Raw genomic sequence first — 17,610 nt, 5'->3', positions numbered from 1 at the left:
AATTATAAGGTAAAGCAGGGGTATATCCAAAAATATAGCATGAGCTGTTCCAAATTTGAGCTGATTTTGTGATTGGCTAGAACTGTGCCAACCATTGAAATAAACCCACGAAGAGCTGCGGATGATGCAGATAAGAAATTTTACCGAGAAAGAACGTTTAGGCACCAGCATGCAGGAGAAAAAAGAAATGTTGTCCTACAAACCACAAATGCCAGCTCCTTTCTGTGCCTAGTGAGGAATGCAGGCTTCAGAACCTGGCCAAGCATTACTAGCAGGAGGGTAGACCCGTGGCCTGCATCAAGGACCGTCCAGCTCTGCTTGGGCTCACAGAAAGAAAATGGTCAGTAGTGTTAGTGTCCATCTTCTGTCTTAGTGTTTGGGGTATTTGGGCCTTGGAGCCTGTGCATAAAATAAGCCTTGGGGGTCGCCAAGTGTCAGGGCTTCAGGTGTAGACAGAAAGGAGGATTTGTGGGACCTGGAGCCTTTATGTGTACAGCTGCCAGCCTTCGCCTGAAGCTGAAGCCTCCTGGGGAAGTTGGCTGGAGAGCAGGGTGCATGCCCTTAACTGTCACCCCTTCTGGAATACAGCATATCCCCTGGGAATGACATTCCTGTATGAGAGAGGAAGAATGGCCAAGAAAGAGAGGGGGTAGGATGGGGAAGTTGGTTAGTGTCGTTTTGTGTTCAGCCTCCCCCTTCTTGGTCCCACGTGGAGGTTGACTGAGGTGCGTTACTGTATTTCATTCAGTCGTGTGAATTTCCAATCTGTGAAATGAAAAGTCCTCAAGGAACAATTTCTGTTCCTGTTAGGGAGCCCTCAGAAATGAGAACACAAAATCCAGCCCTCTTTCCTTCCTGGGAGGGACGGCGGTGGCAGCGGGGACGGGCGCCGGCCTGCAGGTCGCGGGCCGGGAGTGGAGGGGCGGCCAGGGCAGCGGGCGGCCGCGGGGACGCCCCCTCCCGGTCCAACGTGCTGCTGGGGAAGCGGCGTGGGGCCGGCGGCGCTTGGTCAACCTCGCGGGGCACGCGGTGGCCTCCGGGGCGTCCGAGAGGAGCTGCCACGTGGGCGGCAGGGCCGCGTGGACCCAGCATGAGCGAATTTCCCTGTAAAAAACGTGATGACTATTTGGAATGGCCTGAGTATTTCATGGCAGTGGCCTTCTTATCAGCACAGAGGAGCAAAGATCCAAATTCCCAAGTGGGAGCCTGCATCGTGAATGCAGAAAACAAGATTGTGGGCATGGGGTTCAATGGAATGCCAAATGGATGCAGTGATGACCTCTTGCCTTGGAGGAGGACAGCGGAGAGTATACTGGATACCAAATACCCTTAGGTGTGCCACGCCGAGCTGAATGCCATTATGAACAAAAACTCAGCCAACGTGAAAGGCTGTACCATGTATGTCGCCTGGTTCCCGTGTAATGAATGTGCTAAGCTCATCATCCAGGCCGGGATAAAAGAAGTTATTTTCATGTCTGATAAATACCACGACAGCAATGAGACAATAGCCGCGAGGCTCATGTTTGAAATGGCCAGGGTTTCCTTCAGGAAATTCACACCAAAGTGCAGCCAGATTGTCATTGACTTTGATTCAATTAACAGCAGACCAAGTCAGAAGCTCCAGTGACTTACATCTCATTAAGTCTCCAGAAGATTGGATTATCCTCTTCTAAGCAGCTGCTGATGCCTTTCATCTTAAAGTTACACATAACTTTTTTTTTTTTTTTTTTTGCGGTACGCGGGCCTCTCACTGTTGTGGCCTCTCCCGTTGTGGAGCACAGGCTCCAGATGCACAGGCTCAGCGGCCATGACTCACGGGCCCAGCCGCTCCGCGGCATGTGGGATCTTCCCGGACCGGGGCACGAACCCGCGTCCCCTGCATTGGCAGGCGGACTCTCAACCACTGCGCCACTAGGGAAGCCCAAGAGGAGAGTATTTTGATAGCCCTTCAAGTACTTGTGGATGTTTGATGCTTCATCATAACTCAACAGGTGGTAGTTTCCTAAAGGTTAGTTGCAACGAAAATGTGAATCAATGAACTTTTTGGACTCTGCTTCACTTAAATCCACGGGTCTCTCGCACTTTAAATGGCTCTTTTGCCCATACATGATATTACATCATCAGACACTAGAGATTTGGACAATGTTGGTTCACCGAGTTATGGAGGTCTCCTAAATGTTGACACATTTTGTTCTGTAGTATCCAAAAAAAATCTTATTTGTTAGTGACATTTCTGATCTCATCAAACAAGCCATGAAGTATCAGAAAGTTGTCATGCTCACAGTGGGAAGTATGTATTTTCCCAGAGTCTAATTTTTGCTTGAGGACTTGAATTTTATCGTTGCCAGTAAGTAATACCATGAGAGTTTTCCCTGAAGTTGCGGGCTTTGTTGTTAAGAAAATGCCTGCCAGCTATGTAAGTCTGAATAACCATAGTTTGTCAGTTATTCTTTCAAGTAAAAGTGATATTCCATGAAGAAAGCAGCTAGTTCAGCTTGCAGCTCAGTCACACAAAATGTTAAAATGTACTCAGTGATCAAGGTGAATCATTTTTACTGCTTCAAGGATATTCTTAAGTGAAATTTGCTTTTTTTAAACCGAGAGTATGACTACTGCTAAATTTGGTGCCGCTGCTTTGATTTATTCTAAAGGGCCAAGAAGTTTACCCATTGTTGCCCCTGTAAATGTAACACAGCGAAAGGGCAAATAATGTCTTAGTATTACACAAATAGTTTTGACCTTGCAGACCCACCAGGGGTCCACAGATCAACTTCAAGAACTACTGTTCTTCAAAAACAAAACTCTTGGGTTGGTAATATTAATTAACTATTTGATAGCTGCTTTCATTGCCCTGTACTTGTCCATTGAGCTGTTAGCCTTATGGGGTCTTGAGCCGTATTGGAGGCAGTAGAGCGTCTGGAGGACACCGAGACCGCATAATCAAATCTGCCTCGTTTGTTTTGTGACGATTCACTGAGCATGTGTAACGAATACTTAGCTTACTGGTGTCTGGCCCGTCTGCATTCAGTAGCGTTAGTTGCGACGACCAGTGCCCCCTCAGCACGCTTCCCAGGCTGGTCGTACATGTCAGTGGGTCTGTTGTGGGGTATTGGATTCTGCATTTTAAACCGGACTGTGCTCCAAGGAGAGCAGAGGTGAGGAGACTTAAAGCCACGTCACGTGGGGGAAAGTTAAGGAGCTGGGAGTGGGAAGTTCTGTCTGCTGTTTGAAGGTCTGGTGAGGGAAGGGCGGTGGCAGCCCCACACAGAACTCAAAGCAACGAGGAGATGTTTGCCTTCGCATAATGAAGAGCTGCCCTTCGTCTCTGGCCAGGAGTGAGTCGAGGTGCCACAGGAGGTAGTGAACGCTCTGTTTCTGGCCTTTTCAGGAACGAATGTCCTAAAAGAAATGTGAGGGTGGGGTTGGACTAAGACCCCCAGGGTGTTTCTGGGAAAGGACTTGGCATTGTGGATAAGCAAAGTTGAGTATTCTCCAACTGTATCATCTGTTGACTTTAGGAAGTACAAATGTAGAGTACAAAGACTGGAAATTGCCCTTATTTTTATCACTCTGATGTTTGGGGTTACCTATGAGTGCCAAGTCCCATATTTGGGAATTGGAGGAAGAGATGAGAACTCCAGACCCCCCTCTGTAGGGAGCCTTTGGTCCTGATCCATCAGCCCGGGGTGGCAGGGATGGGGCCCTCAGGTTGCTGAGTTTGCCCTAAACTAGGGAAAAGGAGCTGGAGGACGTGGCAGAGTGTCCCACAGGAAACAGTGCTTCAGCATTTCTGTTCCACCATATCTTATTCTCTGACTTCAACTTTCTGGTCTCATCTCTTCAGTAAGCAGCCCGACTCAGATGTTTCAGTTACTCAGCAGAAGGTGGCACTGCTGTCCTAGAAAAAGTCGGACTAGGAGTGGCAGTCGTCTGTCCAGCTCCTTAGCACAGGGCCAGGGGCCCGAAGGCTCAAGTGTTTCCTCCATGTGTTTGCCCTTGGCCTGTGAGCTTCCCTTTTCACCACTCTCCTTTGTCCTTGTTTTACCTCAGTTGCCCTGGAACTTTTCCCCTTGTTTATTTTTTTCCCCACTCCCACAGTTTCCGTGGATAAAGGTATTTACACTCACTCACTGTCCCTGACACACTCTTCCTTTGCAAATAAACACGGGCACTGATGAACTGGCACGGGCAAGCTGGAGCAGCCCATTGCCAAGCTGACTGGGAGGCCCGGCTTCCCGGTGCGGGGTGGGATGGCCGGCCCCCTAAGGCGCTGTGGTCCAGGCTTTGACCCAGGGAAAGAATCCTCTCAGCCCAAGGAGCAAACATCTGTCAAAATAAAAGTGTCTCTGGGTCAAAGAGGTGACATCGGGTGGGGAAAAAATTGTGCCAGCATTTTTTAAAAGGCGTGTACAACCCCAGCTCAAAGAAAACATTTAAAAAAAATCCTTCGAGCCCAAAAGTAGTGCAGAAATGTGGCGTTCACAACTCAGAGCCGGTCTAGTGGGTTTGGAGTCAGAAGACCTGGGTTGAGCGCTGGCTCAGCTGCCCTCCAGCTGTGGCCAACAGGCACATAACTTAAACTGTGCTCAGCTCGGCTGAAGTCCGGGCCATGATACCCACTGTTCCAGGTGATTGTGGCATTGATAGGAGAGAACGTGTAGGAACAAGTTTTTCTCAGCCTAAGATGCAGCTGTGAGCAGTACTCAGCCTTCTCACCCAAATACAGTCTGATTCTACGCCCTCATCCTGGAGGTCAGAAGTTGCTACAGTTTGTCAGTTCACGGCACCCTTGGTATCACAGGAAGTTTTCACAGAACTCCCAGGCCCAAAGAAATGACCTAACAATTCTGTTTATTAAGTAATTTGCTGCCTGTAGTCAGCATCCGTGTCCTCACAATTTAGTAGCCACTTGAAAAAAATAATACATAAATTAGTGTGGTATCTGACAGATGTCAAGTAATGCTGTTTCCCTTGAAATTTTTAATTTTGTCGGGTGGGGGGGCCTGGGGGGCCTTGATGGACAGCTTGGGAACTGCTCTGGTAGATAGTCTTAGAGTCCCAGAGCGGTGGGGCTTGGTGAAGGCCTCGCTCAGCGCGGTGAATGGGCCTCTGCCTTCGGTGGCTGCACGTACACACCTGAATTCCCTCAAGAAGGTCGAGCGTCTTCATCGGCATGTGTTGTTAGTTGACTCAGAGTTTAGATGAAGGATTTGCCTCGGGAAGAACTGACTCGGTAATTCCCAAACTTCCTCTCCTCTCCAGCCCTTCCCCACCCCCCTGCCCCGACCCAGCACTATTATTGATCTTTTAAAATGTCAGAATCAAAGATCTGGAGACCGAAAACAGCCCGAGGAGCTTGTTTCAACAACAGGAGTCTGTTGTTGACAACTGATTCTAGAAAGAACTTTCGGGAGCCTGCCAGCCATTCTCTTATTCACCGCGAAAGGGGAGAGGCTGCCAGTTTCCACAGGATCCATGCAGAGCAAAATGTTTTCCTCTTTGGGCTTTGGGTGTGTTTGCTATACCTCCAGGACTCTGGAATCGGAAAAGGAGATGCTAAGCTTTTCACAGACAAGCAGCGTGGGTTCTACTTCAGAGGGCAGGTTGGGGGGTGCAGCAGAGGAACCAAGGCCCTTTCCAGCGAGTGGAGATGGGTCGTTGTGTGCCTTTGCTTGGTGAGCTTCTGGGGAACCCTCACTTGAGGAATGTTCTATGGAGAATTATTTTTCAGGATGGGACAGCAAAGGTTATCTTGTTAGAGCTTAAACTTGGACTTTTTCTTAGAGGTCTTTGACATGGAAAGGGTCATATAGCACTTTTTCTAGTGGTTATCTTGTCAGGGTTTTGTTGTTTTTGTATTGTGCCTATTTTATTGTCAGCCTGTTAGAGAAGCAAGATTGAATATTTAAGAAAAGAAAAAAAATCACCTAATTCCATGATCCTAGCAGTGCAGCCATTTTCATTCTTCCGTCTTTTTAGGTTTACCTGTATAATAGCATATATATTTTGTATCCAGTTTTGTTCTCATTTGTATTATCAACATCTTCACTGTTGCTATAGTTTGGGTAATTATATAATAGCATGACACAAATGAAAAAAATAACACTTGAAAATTAAGTGGTGGGTTATATCTCAATAAAACTGCTGTAGGGAAATTTTTTGTGTGATTTTCCAAATACCTCCAAATGGGGAATGATGAAGAAAAGATTGAGATTCACCAGCTTTTGTTCTAGCAGTAATACCAGTCAGTAGCAACGCACTTCTTCACATCACTTCCCTTAGTTCTTCTCATATATTCAGCTAGCTAAAATAAAATCCAAAAATGGCACATTATAGTAGCAAAATGTCTGTTTTGGTAACTGTTATCGAATAAAGTGTTATGTACGCAGTTTCCTTCCAGTGAGATTCCCTGATGGACAGGAAGTGTGCCGTGCTCTTTACACAAGTCGAAAGAAAGAACTCATTCTTTAAAATTTGAGTTCTCATTGGAAGTCTGCAGGATTGTTCGCCCAGTAAGGGAGGCTGGCTTCGTAGGATTCGGTTTTGGTAGCATATTTTCTGTAAGCCCCCAGGAAATCTCTAGGCTAAGGACAGGGGTGGCAGCACCCACTGTGTATATGATTAAGTCCTCAGGACCTTGTCTTCCGTTCAAGTCAACTCAGACATTACTCGCTGGGGCACCATGGATTCGTGAGCTCTTTCCCCTGATCGGTACAGTTAAAAGGTAATAGATCTGGCCGTCTTCCCCTTAAGTCAAGGGTTTAACACCTGCTTTGCCTGTGATCTGCTATGGAGTCATTCCTGGAGAGGAATTTTTACCTCCTTGGTCTTTGATGTTGGCTTCCCCAGTGGTTGAACCAAGGGCTTCGAAGAAACTGTGACTATTCACAGCCTCCTGGTCTCAAGGGAGGAGGTGAGAAGTTGGGAAGTGGTATCTCTAGGCTTTGGAGTCAGGCTGGAGCTTGAATTCCAACGTTGCTATTTATTGGGCAAGAAACTGCTTCATTGTATTTTGCTTCAGTTTGCTCGTCTGTAAAAGGGAAATAATAAAATCTGCTTCATGGGGTTATTATGAGACTTGAATAACGTATGTTAGCTTTTACTGAGTTCTGTTTAGAGTGTGAATATATGCTTGGTCCCTCCATCTTGGTTTTATTTTCCTATCTGCCCCCCATGTTCCGCACCCTCCATACCCCATGATCCTTTGAGTACTTATTAGAAGAAAAAAAAAATGACAGCATGACTCACCTAGGACCAGAGAAGGAAATGGCCCTTGACCATTGCTGGCTTGTGAGCCATCCACTCATTTTTTTTTTTTCGAATTTTGAAAGTACTATATATTTATTGTGATTGAGTTATATGTACATTTACAAAGAGATAGCCAACCAGATTACAGGCTACAGAATCCTGGCAACAGCCCAGAAAGCGCCTGGGAACAACTGAACATTCAGTGGAACATCTTCTCGCCTGTGACTGCTAGACAGCCACTCAATTTAGTGCATATGCGTGTGCGAAATTTATGGAAAAAGCTGCACTCAGCCAATATGCAACAGATGAGCCACATCCACTCTTAACTTCTGGCTATTGTAATTAGGCCTTTGAACTGTTGAAAATGCCCAGGCTTATTTAACATTGGCATTTCCTTGCTCTCACCGCAGTGAATAGCCACGTGGCCTTCTTTAGGTCTGGTCTTTAGCAAGGCGGGGGTTGCCCTTGCAGAGTGAGTGACATAGAATTTCCATGCTGGGGAGAACCCACCCACCCCAGGCTGGGGTCTACAAGTCTGTCTGCGTGGTGATCTGAACTGAGCAGCAGACAGAAAGACAGAGACAGGGCGGGCTGTGGAAGTAGCTGTCTTGTCCAGATTGAAAGAAACCCAAGGTAGGTCCTTTGTCTTGACACCTCCCTAAGAAGGCCTGGCTATATCTGTAGCTGAACACCGCTGGGAGAAATGTTGTGATTGCTGGAAGTTGTGGTCTCCTGCAAAGAGCGAGAAGGACCATTATTCTCCCTCTCACCCCTACTCTTGGCTGCACCGCAGCTGCCATCAGGGCCTTCTTGACCTGCACTCGCTCCCAGTTAACTGAAGCCCCAGAAGCCCCACCCCGCCTCTGTGCGGTTCTCCTTCCGAGAAGGAGCCGCTACGTGCCCAGTCCGCCTGCCCATCAGCCGTGCAAGCCCTGACAGACTTCCTTCCCTACGGGACTACATGCCACAGATTACTAACCAAGGCGTGGCTGGGGCCTTCCCCAGTGATGATTTATCTTTTTGAAATTTATGATGCAGAAGGCAAGCTGCCTGTCTTTAGGGATCCAGCACTTCTCACCTTCGTTCTGTGTTTCAATCCATGTCCCTTGAGATGTTACTGTGTGATTTCTGGATTTGACAGGAATTTACTCGTTTGTATTCTTAACATTGGGATACAATTGAAAACTAAATTTTCCCTAAGCAGTGCCTTAAAGATTCTGGCATTCCCTCTGGCCCTGCAGATAGTTAATCCTCTTCCTACCAGTATGTACGTGAGGACCAGTGTGCATGTCCACACTCCTGGCTTTCTGGCATCTCACTGCTTTTTGCCCCGATGTTAATCTAACATTGCAGCTTGGCAGTTGACCCCCCAGGCAAGATAATGCTTTCGTAATTGGGTGGCGCTGTCGAAAAAACTTGGCTTTGCTGTCCTCAGCCTCACAAAGCTGTCTTCTTTGTCCTTGTCTGGCTCCAAGCTCTCCAACTCAAAGCATAGAGACACTGTTTTTGTGGAAAACCCTTAAGAAGAAAGTGCAACCTGGCCTCACCACTGAGGACTTGACTCAAATCCTTGACGTGAGGTAACCTCTCTGCCCAGGCACGACCCACCTGACACCCTGGGCGGGAGAGAGAGAAATGGAATGGCCCTCTCTGAGCATCTGCTACAGCTTTCAAGAAACTCAGGGTCTTCAGGGGTCTTGAATCAACTCTGTGGTTACGCTTGCTGTAGTCAGATAATAAAGTATCCCCTTCAGAAGTGGCTGCAGCCAGAGCTTTGCCTTCACGTGAATTCTGGTTGGTTCCACATGACAGAGCATCAGCGCCATGCTGAGCCCTGTGGGCATCGCTGGAGGCAGGATTTTCAGAGAGAGACTGTTCCTCTCCCCTTGCCCTCCTTTGCTTCAGTCTGAGCTGGCTTAGCTTGTCTTGGCAGCTGCCTGTTTAACGCTTTTCCTGTAGAAACCTTTCTGCTTGGGGAGCTGAGCCTTCCCGGCAGTGAGCTGGGAGTGAAGGCGAGTCCACTGCATCCAAAGTGGCCCCACCGACTTCCGCCCATTTTTGTGATAAGTCGAGTGTTTCCATCCCCAGGCAGGCAGCCTGCCGTGGCAGTGGCCCAACCCTGACCAACAGGATACAGCCGAAGGAAATGTGCGGGTGATGGGCTTTCTCCAGGGCTCTCCTGGGTGTGTGGGTAGAACAACCCACTCCAGGCATTTGTGCCACGGGTGGGCTGTCCCCCACGCGGCACTGGGTTCAGTGACTTCCACTAAGTCTTGGGTTACTGCCACTCTCGATCCACGCCCCCAACCGTGTCTGTCAAACGACAGTAATTTTATTCTGGAGCTTGGAGGTATCTCAACAAAAGTTCCAGAGTTGCTGCTTTCTTGGCAACCTGAAGTGACTCACATGTGCCTCCGAAAACCTCGTTTGACCATCAGCTTGAAGCTTTCAGGAGGGCTTCCTAGGCGCACCAGTGGCTTCTGGAGCAGCAGGATTGTCTGCCCACGATTTCATGAGCCTGTTGTGAGAATTAGATGAGACCTTTCACTGAAGTGCTTAGCGTGATACCTAAAATTATCCCCCTAGACTGAATTTTGTTCATTCCACATGCCCAGTATTTGGCCCATTGATTGCCTGGTACATAATAAATGCTTGATAAGTTATTTAAGAACTATACGGTAATTCTTTTTTTGTCTTAAGATTAGGAGCAACAAGGTAGATTTAAGGGTTTTTTTTTTAATTCAGCATTCGTGCCTCTACATGCACACCTTCCTGCTTGTCCATATCAACCTTTATTGCAGCTCTAGCCCCTTTATTTAGCTCCTCCGCTGGCCTCCCTTTCTTTTTTCTTTTTTTTTTTTTTTTTTGCGGTATGCGGGCCTCTCACTGTTGTGGCCTCTCCCGCTGTGGAGCACAGGCTCCGGATGCGCGGGACCAGCCGCTCCGTGGCATGTGGGATCTTCCCGGACCGGGACACGAACCCGTGTCCCCTGCATCAGCAGGCGGACTCCCAACCACTGCGCCACCAGGGAAGCCCCTTTTCTTTTTCTTTTTTTTTTTTTGCGGTACGTGGGCCTCTCACTGTTGTGGTCTCTCCTGTTGCGGAGCACAGGCTCCGGACACGCAGGCTCAGTGGCCATGGCTCACGGGCCCAGCCACTCCACGGCATGTGGGATCTTCCTGGACCGGGGCACGAACCCGTGTCCCCTGCATCGGCAGGCGGACTCTCAACCACTGCGCCACCAGGGAAGCCCGACAATGGCCTCCCTTTCTTATATTGAGTCCACACATTGAAATTAACTGTGGACTTGAAAAGGTTTGGAGTCTGGGGGTTAATGCACTACAGATGATGGTGGCTTTGAAACCCTAAACTGGACTGGAGAAAAACTGACCACTGGGCAGTTAACCGATTAGAAAGGAGAGAGAGAGGGAGAAAGTTTGTGTGTCTGTCTGTCATCAGTGTTTGAACACCTGTTGTGGGCAGGGCACTGACTATTGCAGGTGCTGGGAACACAGTGGTAAACAAGACAGTGAGAGCACAGAATAGGGCAGATGTCTCATTGGCCAGATGCGGGTGTGGTGGAGGAAAGCTTCCTTGAACCAAGGTCTGAAGTCTGAATGGGGCTTACTAGGCAGGAGTGGGGAGGGGGTGATCCAGGGAGCAGCTTTGCCAGGATCCGGGTGGGGGCAGAGTGCTGAAATGGCCGGCAGGGAGCCCCCGGCGCCTCAGGCCACAGTGAGGGTTCATTTTTAAGTGGGTACCCTGCTCATGAAGTGAGATGTCATTAGGGTGTTATAACTCCTGGGGCAGCCCCAGGTCTGAGAGGACAGAAGATTTGGGAGGCTTTGTTTTGCTAATCTGCCTCCCCAGCTGTCCCCTAGTTTTAAGATGCAGGATTACATCATCCAACAGAAAACATAAGTGTGTAGCATTCTTTCCCCTGGAGCGGGGAGAGGCTACCCTTTGCCCTCTGTTCAGAGTGCTTTCTCTGTGCCTAATGCTCCCAGAACTGGGGAGGAAAGGCGACATTGAGGTTTGGCAGAATCCAGCTGCCGGAAGCTATGTTGCTTTGTCTCAAGTTGGACCCGGACCTTTGAGTGCACTTGGTGGGGCTGGTTCCAGGAAGGGTTGATGAAGCATTGTTGGCTGTAAATAAACATCCATTCTCCCCACTAGAAGCTGCTACTCCTCTGCTGAGTAAATCCTCCCAGCTCACATGGCAGCTTGTCCTGCTTCATGGAGCCATGTTGTTTTTCCTTCCTTCCTCTGCTCCAGTCATAGTTTTGCTGGTGGCCGGACTTTTATATTCTCTGCAGGGGGAACCACATTTCAGATTCTGTAATTCCTGAGGACAAGGCCCCTGCCATGGCCGTTAGATTCTTCCACATCTCAGGCACAGTTGATTAAGAAGTCAACGGTGTTGGGTTCAGACCACAGTCCTCCAGGGACGACCCCCAGCCCGCAGCAGCCACTCGTGCCCCGGTCGGTGGGACTGAAATGAAGCCCAGGGAGGTTGGAGGGGTGCAGACAGTCTGAAGAAGCCTCAGAGCTCTCTTTCCTCCCCTCCCTTTCCCGTCTTCTCACTAGGCTTCTTAGGAAGATGTGGATTTTGTTTTGCTTTGTTTTTCCTTGTGTCTTAATTGGACTTGAACTAGAGAGCAGAAACGATTTACCTGGTATTTTCTCCTAGGAACTGCTACGTGAGATGCTCTCCTAGGCAAGAAAAGCGCTCAGCCTGCTGTGTCTGAGGGGCGTGTGCTGTCACGTCCAGGTCTGGCCAGGTCTCTGGGCTGTGGGCTTCATGCCTCCCGGCTGACGCAGACATCCAGCCGTCTGGTAAATAGATCTCCAGGCTGAGTTCATTTCTTTGAAGAACTGAATATCCACCTGGAGGCCAGGGAGGGTGGATTCACGCAAGTCAGGACAGGTGTCCTGTGTGCCTTCGGAAACACCGCTTTTGGGGAAGAATAGGAAGAGTGGGTTCTTGTTCCTTTTTACTTGTATCCGCTTTGCTGCTCCCTTTCTGCCTCTTTAAGGATATACTGAGACTCTCTCAATAGCAGGTTATGTAAAACCAGTTTCTTGAACTACTGGCAGTTTAATGGTGTGAACCTTCCATCTCCTTAGCTCTGTCCTTTTAAATACTTCATCCATTGTTTTTTTCTGACACCATGGCTGGCTTCCGAGATAACTATCATGGGGTGCATTGTTCATTTTTGTGCCGAATTCCTGGTATCTGAGGCATGACTGTCTCTCTGGGTCTTTGTCTTGAATGTGGACCCCCCTCTCCTCCCCGCAAGGCTGCTTTCATTGGATGAAACTTGTTTCAATGGACAGTTGAGCATAAATGGTTCTAAAAAGCATCTTTGGGGTATTGGACCCCTGTCTTCAGTGGTCTCACTGGACACCCCGACGCTCCTTCGTTGCTGGGCTTTCGTCAGCATCACTTCAAGTCCTGCACCCAGCTCCATTCCAAGAGCGTGTGACGCTGTGGCTCAGGCCCTTTGGTGTGGGGCAGAGCCAAGCCCTTCTTCTCGGGGTCAGGGCAGGGGGTGGGGGGTTAGGCTGCTTTAGGATCCGGAAGTACCGTACCACACCACATGCCCAGGAGCTCAGCAGGCCCACGGCCAGCTTGTTCACGTCAGAGGGCGGAGGAATTCCATTCTAAAGTGTAACGAGGTGTGGCCACCAGGAGTCACAGAGTCCCATTGTTTGTTTCTCCAGGGCCTTAGGAGTCACACGGGTACACGTGACACGAATGGGGGATCTGGACAGCGACAGATTCCAAAGTCTTTCCAGGAGACCTTTGTGCAGAATTGTATGGCGTCCAGTCTGTGGAGGCTAATTTATACGTTTAGCTTTCAGGAGTCTCTCAAGGCAGGAGAATCTTCTCGCGGTTGGGTCCATGGTCCATTGGTCGATACTTTGCTTGGGGATAGTGTGGAGCTGGATTCCGCTGCTGGGAAGGTGGGGTGGGACTTCTTTCTGTGGGTGCTGGGTTTGGGATTGAATAAGAGGCCATAGCCCCAGGGGACTTGGGGTGCACTCTGGGCACTACCCGCCGCCTTCTGTCCGTGTGTCTCTGTGTGTGTGTGCACCCTGTGAGGGCAGAAAACCAGAGACTAGACTAGTTGGCAGATTGAAACCAACTACCCAGTTAATTTTTTTTTGTTTTGTGGCGTGTGTAGAAAGATAAACCTGGGGGGAAATGAGGAGCTGAGCCAGAAAAGAAAAGACTGAAAGCAGTGGAGAGAACTTCCTGTTTGTGACTCTGCCCCATCATTTCTTTTTCTCCCAGAGACGTGACTAAACAGACCTCAGCTAAGCCAGGCCAGGGCCTTGAGAGACGCAGGAATCCCCACCTCTCCCTACCCCTCCCCCTCCCTTCGCTGGGGCACAGGAGAGCCCCAGGGAGCCTCACACCCTTTAATCTCACTGAGGAGCCCCTGGTGTGAACAAGTACTTTCCCCTTTGAAGAGAAGCTGCCTGTTTGGCGACTAACTTCCTGTGCCTCTGGAGCAGATGTGCTGAATTCCCACGTGGATATCTTGCCTCTTTCCTCGCTGCTTTGCATTTTGGCCACGAAAGGGGCTGGGGCAGTGCTTTGGGAAAGAGCTCTAGGGGGCCTTTGAAGAATTAATGGGTCAGTCCTGTACGACCAGCCAAATGGCCCAGGAGGGGAGGAAGGATGTACCCAACTGATGCTTTCCCACAATTAGCACCCAGAAAGCTGTCCCCTAGAGGGAAAATTTAAGGAACTTTTACCGTCCAACGTTTTGTTACTGCCATGCTCGTTAACATTGGTTCCTCCAGAGTCACAGCTACGAAGGGACTGTCGTGGGACCCGTGGATAGCGGCTCTCTCTGGAGAGCAGCTGATGGATAACCAGCCTGAATTCGGCACGGCAGCCCTCGGGTGCACCTCCGCTTTGCCCACCTGATCGGCGGGGGCGGGTGGCTGGAGGAGACGTTTGCTAAGCAACCTGGCCTGGGCATTATGCCCATCCAGGTTGAATGAATAACTGCAGTGTGCCGAAGAATGAGGGGGTTTTGGCCTGTCCCAGAACCAGAAGGGACTTTTTGGAGAAGGGGGCTAAGAACTGCTGCTCTGGTCTCGGCGTGGAGCCCGGGGTGGGAGGGTGGTCTTCCTGCCCCTTCCCTTCTGAGACGTCACCTCAGTGTAACATTGCTTCGTGTCAGCGGAGTGCACAGAGCTCCACGGCCGTTTCCACGTGCCCATCGGGTCCAGAGTTTTTACTGTCTTATCTCCTCCCTCACCAGCCAGAGGCGGGGGTGGGGGGGGGCGTGAGATCCAACAATCTCATGAGCACAGCTTCTGCCACTGTGATCATTACCGTGTTATGGCAGTTGAGACCCCTGACCTAACTGTGTTTGAGGGGCTCGGTTTCCCCAGAAATGGGGAAAACAGGTACGTTCCTGCCATTGCATTTGGGGCAGCAGAAGCAAGGAAAGGCCTTCCTGCCCACGGTGCCCGGGTGTGTGACCACGGCTGGGACGGTGCCTTCTCCGGGCTGATTTGGTTTAGATGAAGCATTTGCTCTGAGCGGTGAAATCCAGAGCAAGTCCAGAGCAGTCCGATGAGAAACATCTGCTCCTAGGGCTCTGCACGCCGCCAGAACTGAAGGACGTGTGGGAGTGGGTGCTGGGGACCGGGGTTTGCAGGAAGGGTCAGTGAAAGCTTTTCTTTGGCAGGACCGTGAGCCAGCGTAAGGAGGGCTGACAGGTGGGCCAGCGAGAGCCAGAGCGAGGCTGCCTCCAAGCCGGGCCTTCCTGGGGCCAGTGCCGTGACTTGTTGAAGTCTCGCTGCCTGCCTGCCCCCGGGTTCCACGAGCTACCCCCTTGTGATAAAGCCTCTCTTTTTTTGCTGAAACTGAGAGTAAGAAAATCTCTTGGGAGCAGACAGTCTTTTGCGTTTTGGTCTTGGATTCTCGTGTTGTAAAGTAGCCGCCTCTTGCTTCCTGGGCACCAGCTGGAGGCGCTGGTGCTCTGGGGCGGCTGGCCGGCCCGGGGAGAGCAGCGAGCAGGGTCCATCCAGATGGGCAGCTGTCGCATGGCTGGTGTTTGCTCTCCTCAGCGTTAGGGGTACCGGTCACTGCTGGAGGCCGTGGAGGAGAGACTGAAGCAGGTGTGTGGAGCACCCCAGCTGCTCTGATAAAGGAAGAAGGGGTATTCGGAGGTTCAGGGGTCCCAGGATTCCCCGAAGTGTCCGCTCACTCTTGGGGCTCTTCACGGTGCTTTCACCTTTTCTCCTTCCTTAAAAGTCCTGAGTGGTGTCAGTGAGGAGAGTGACTGTGGGTCAGGAGGCCCGGGCTTACTCCTTGTGTTTCTGTTTTTCTTTTGCAGGATAACCCAGAAGTAGAAAAGCGAGATCCCCAGGAATTAGTTGGTGAGTATCCTGGTGCGGGGGGCGGGGAGCCTCACACAGAGCCAACCGGCTTCCAGCCACGCAGGTGGCTTCTCTCTGCTTCGGCCAAGGCAGCTGCTCTGCTGCTCTCACAGGGCCTTTGGCATTTTCTAAGACGTCTGGATGAGACACCCAGGGAACAATTCTTCTTTGACAGTCAGATTCACGGTGCGTTTCACTGGGCTTTGGTCAGTTGCCAGCGTTGTCAAGAGGGATTCAGGGCCCCCTTCAGCTGGGAGCTCGTTCCCCTTGTGCCCTGCGTTCGTCCTCCGGCCTTGCCCCCCCACATCCCCCTCTGCTGGCATATTCACGGGCTCAAGGAGCAAACATGTGGCCTCTGCTGGCACCCTGCTCTGTCCCCAGGAGGGAACATGCCTCACAGCCCTGGGGTCTGGGGCCCTTTGTGGGACTGGCCAGGGCAGTTACATTTCTGGAAAATGACACACGTGTCATCCCAGGTTCCGTGTTAACCTCAGCCTCTTAATCCTTTTAGGAAGCCTCTCAGCCCCTTCAGTTTGGCGGCAGACTTTGTGAGGGGCTCTCCCAGGGCCTGGCCCGGCCTCACGGCGAGGGCATTGGCCCTCCCTCTCTGTGGCGACTGTGCCCGCCTCTCTCCACCTGCTCCACTTGTCTTCACAAAGCAGGTTCCTGCTTCTCAGGCGGCCTGCAGAGCCCGCTCCTCTGCTTCCAGACGGAGCCTTTGAGACGTGCTTACTCTGCCCTGGGAAGCCCTGGACTCTGCCTGGAAATGCTGCTTCCTGCAGCCCCTCCAACCTGACCTTTCTCCGGATAGGATCCCTTCACTGGTGATGGGAGATAGGGACCCATTCTGGTTTTCCGGACTGAAAGAACTGAAAATTGTTCATTATATTTGTCTTCTGAGGAAGGATTGGGTAGCAGCGTGACCACACTGAGCAGCCCAAGTGCTCTGTGGGATCCTGCCTTTATCTCCGAGTTTTCTGATGAGTGGGGTATGAGTCTTTCCTACCCTATAAAAACCCAAATTTTCCTAAAACCTTAGAGTTTGCTCTTGGAAAATGGCGCTGTAGGGGTGGCCCAGTTGGCTTCACGGGCAGAGAGAACAGAGCACAGCCTCACCAGGCAGCCCGTGGCCTTCTCCAAGTGGGTGATGGACTGGAGCCTCGGCCTCCTCTCGCCTCCAGTCCCTGCTGTTCACCACCAGGACGCTGGGGGTGGAGCGTGGGGTCAGGGGCGCCGGCCCAGGAGCCCAACAAGGCAGCGCCCTCCACTCTTGCAGGCGGCGCTTGGCGAGCGGTGGAATGTGTGTGGGCACCAGCCATCTCAGCCCCGACTTCTTCCACAACCAGCTTTCACTTTTCCTCTCCTTGTCACTTTTTGAAAATAGCTTTGTTGAGGTGTAACTTGCATAGAGTAAGATTCGTCAGCTTTTAGTGTTAACTCCCACCACAGTCGTGACGTAGAGCATTTCCATGACTCCAGAGTGTTCCCCCGTACCCCTCCCCTTGCACACATTTCCTCCCTCAGCCTCAGGCAAGCAGTGATCTACTTTCTTCACTGTAGTTTTGTCTTTTTTAGGATTTCTTATAAATCAGGATTTGTTGGCCTTGGCACGATTGACATTTCGGGCTGGATAATTCTTTGCAGTGGGGGCCTGGCCGGTGCACTGTACTGTGTTTTAGCAGCATCCCTGGTCTCTGCCCACTAGGTGCCAATCGCAACCCCCTCATCCTGCCAGATATGACAACGAAAAATGTTTCCAGACACTGCCAGATATTGCCTTGGGGGGCAGAATTGCCCCTGGTTGAGAACCATTGATACAAATGGAATCACAGTTTGTTGGGGGGGTTTCTGTTGCTTTTTTGTTTGTTTGCTTGTTTTTTCTAGTTTCTTACACTTCCCATAGTGTTCTGTGTTTTTTTTATAAACTTTTTAGACCTTTTTTTTTTTTTTTTTAA

General features: G+C 50.4%; 1 protein-coding gene and 1 pseudogene across 3 annotated transcripts in view; both read left to right on the top strand.

Annotated features, from left to right (window-relative positions):
- The window catches only part of SAP30BP (SAP30 binding protein), a 34,064-nt gene that overhangs the window by 5,058 nt on the left and 11,396 nt on the right, over positions 1-17,610 (top strand). For all 3 annotated transcript variants that reach the window (XM_067717038.1, XM_067717039.1, XM_067717037.1), the window contains one exon: positions 15,613-15,655. In XM_067717038.1, the coding sequence (XP_067573139.1) occupies positions 15,613-15,655 (43 nt within the window). The remainder of the gene's footprint in view (positions 1-15,612; positions 15,656-17,610) is intronic.
- On the top strand, positions 916-7,110 carry LOC137212903 (deoxycytidylate deaminase pseudogene; annotated as a pseudogene).

Source organism: Pseudorca crassidens, chromosome 19 (assembly GCF_039906515.1).
Source record: "Pseudorca crassidens isolate mPseCra1 chromosome 19, mPseCra1.hap1, whole genome shotgun sequence".
NCBI lineage: Eukaryota > Metazoa > Chordata > Mammalia > Artiodactyla > Delphinidae > Pseudorca > Pseudorca crassidens.
Note: the sequence above shows the minus strand (reverse complement) of the source record. Positions and strands in the feature narration are given on the sequence as shown.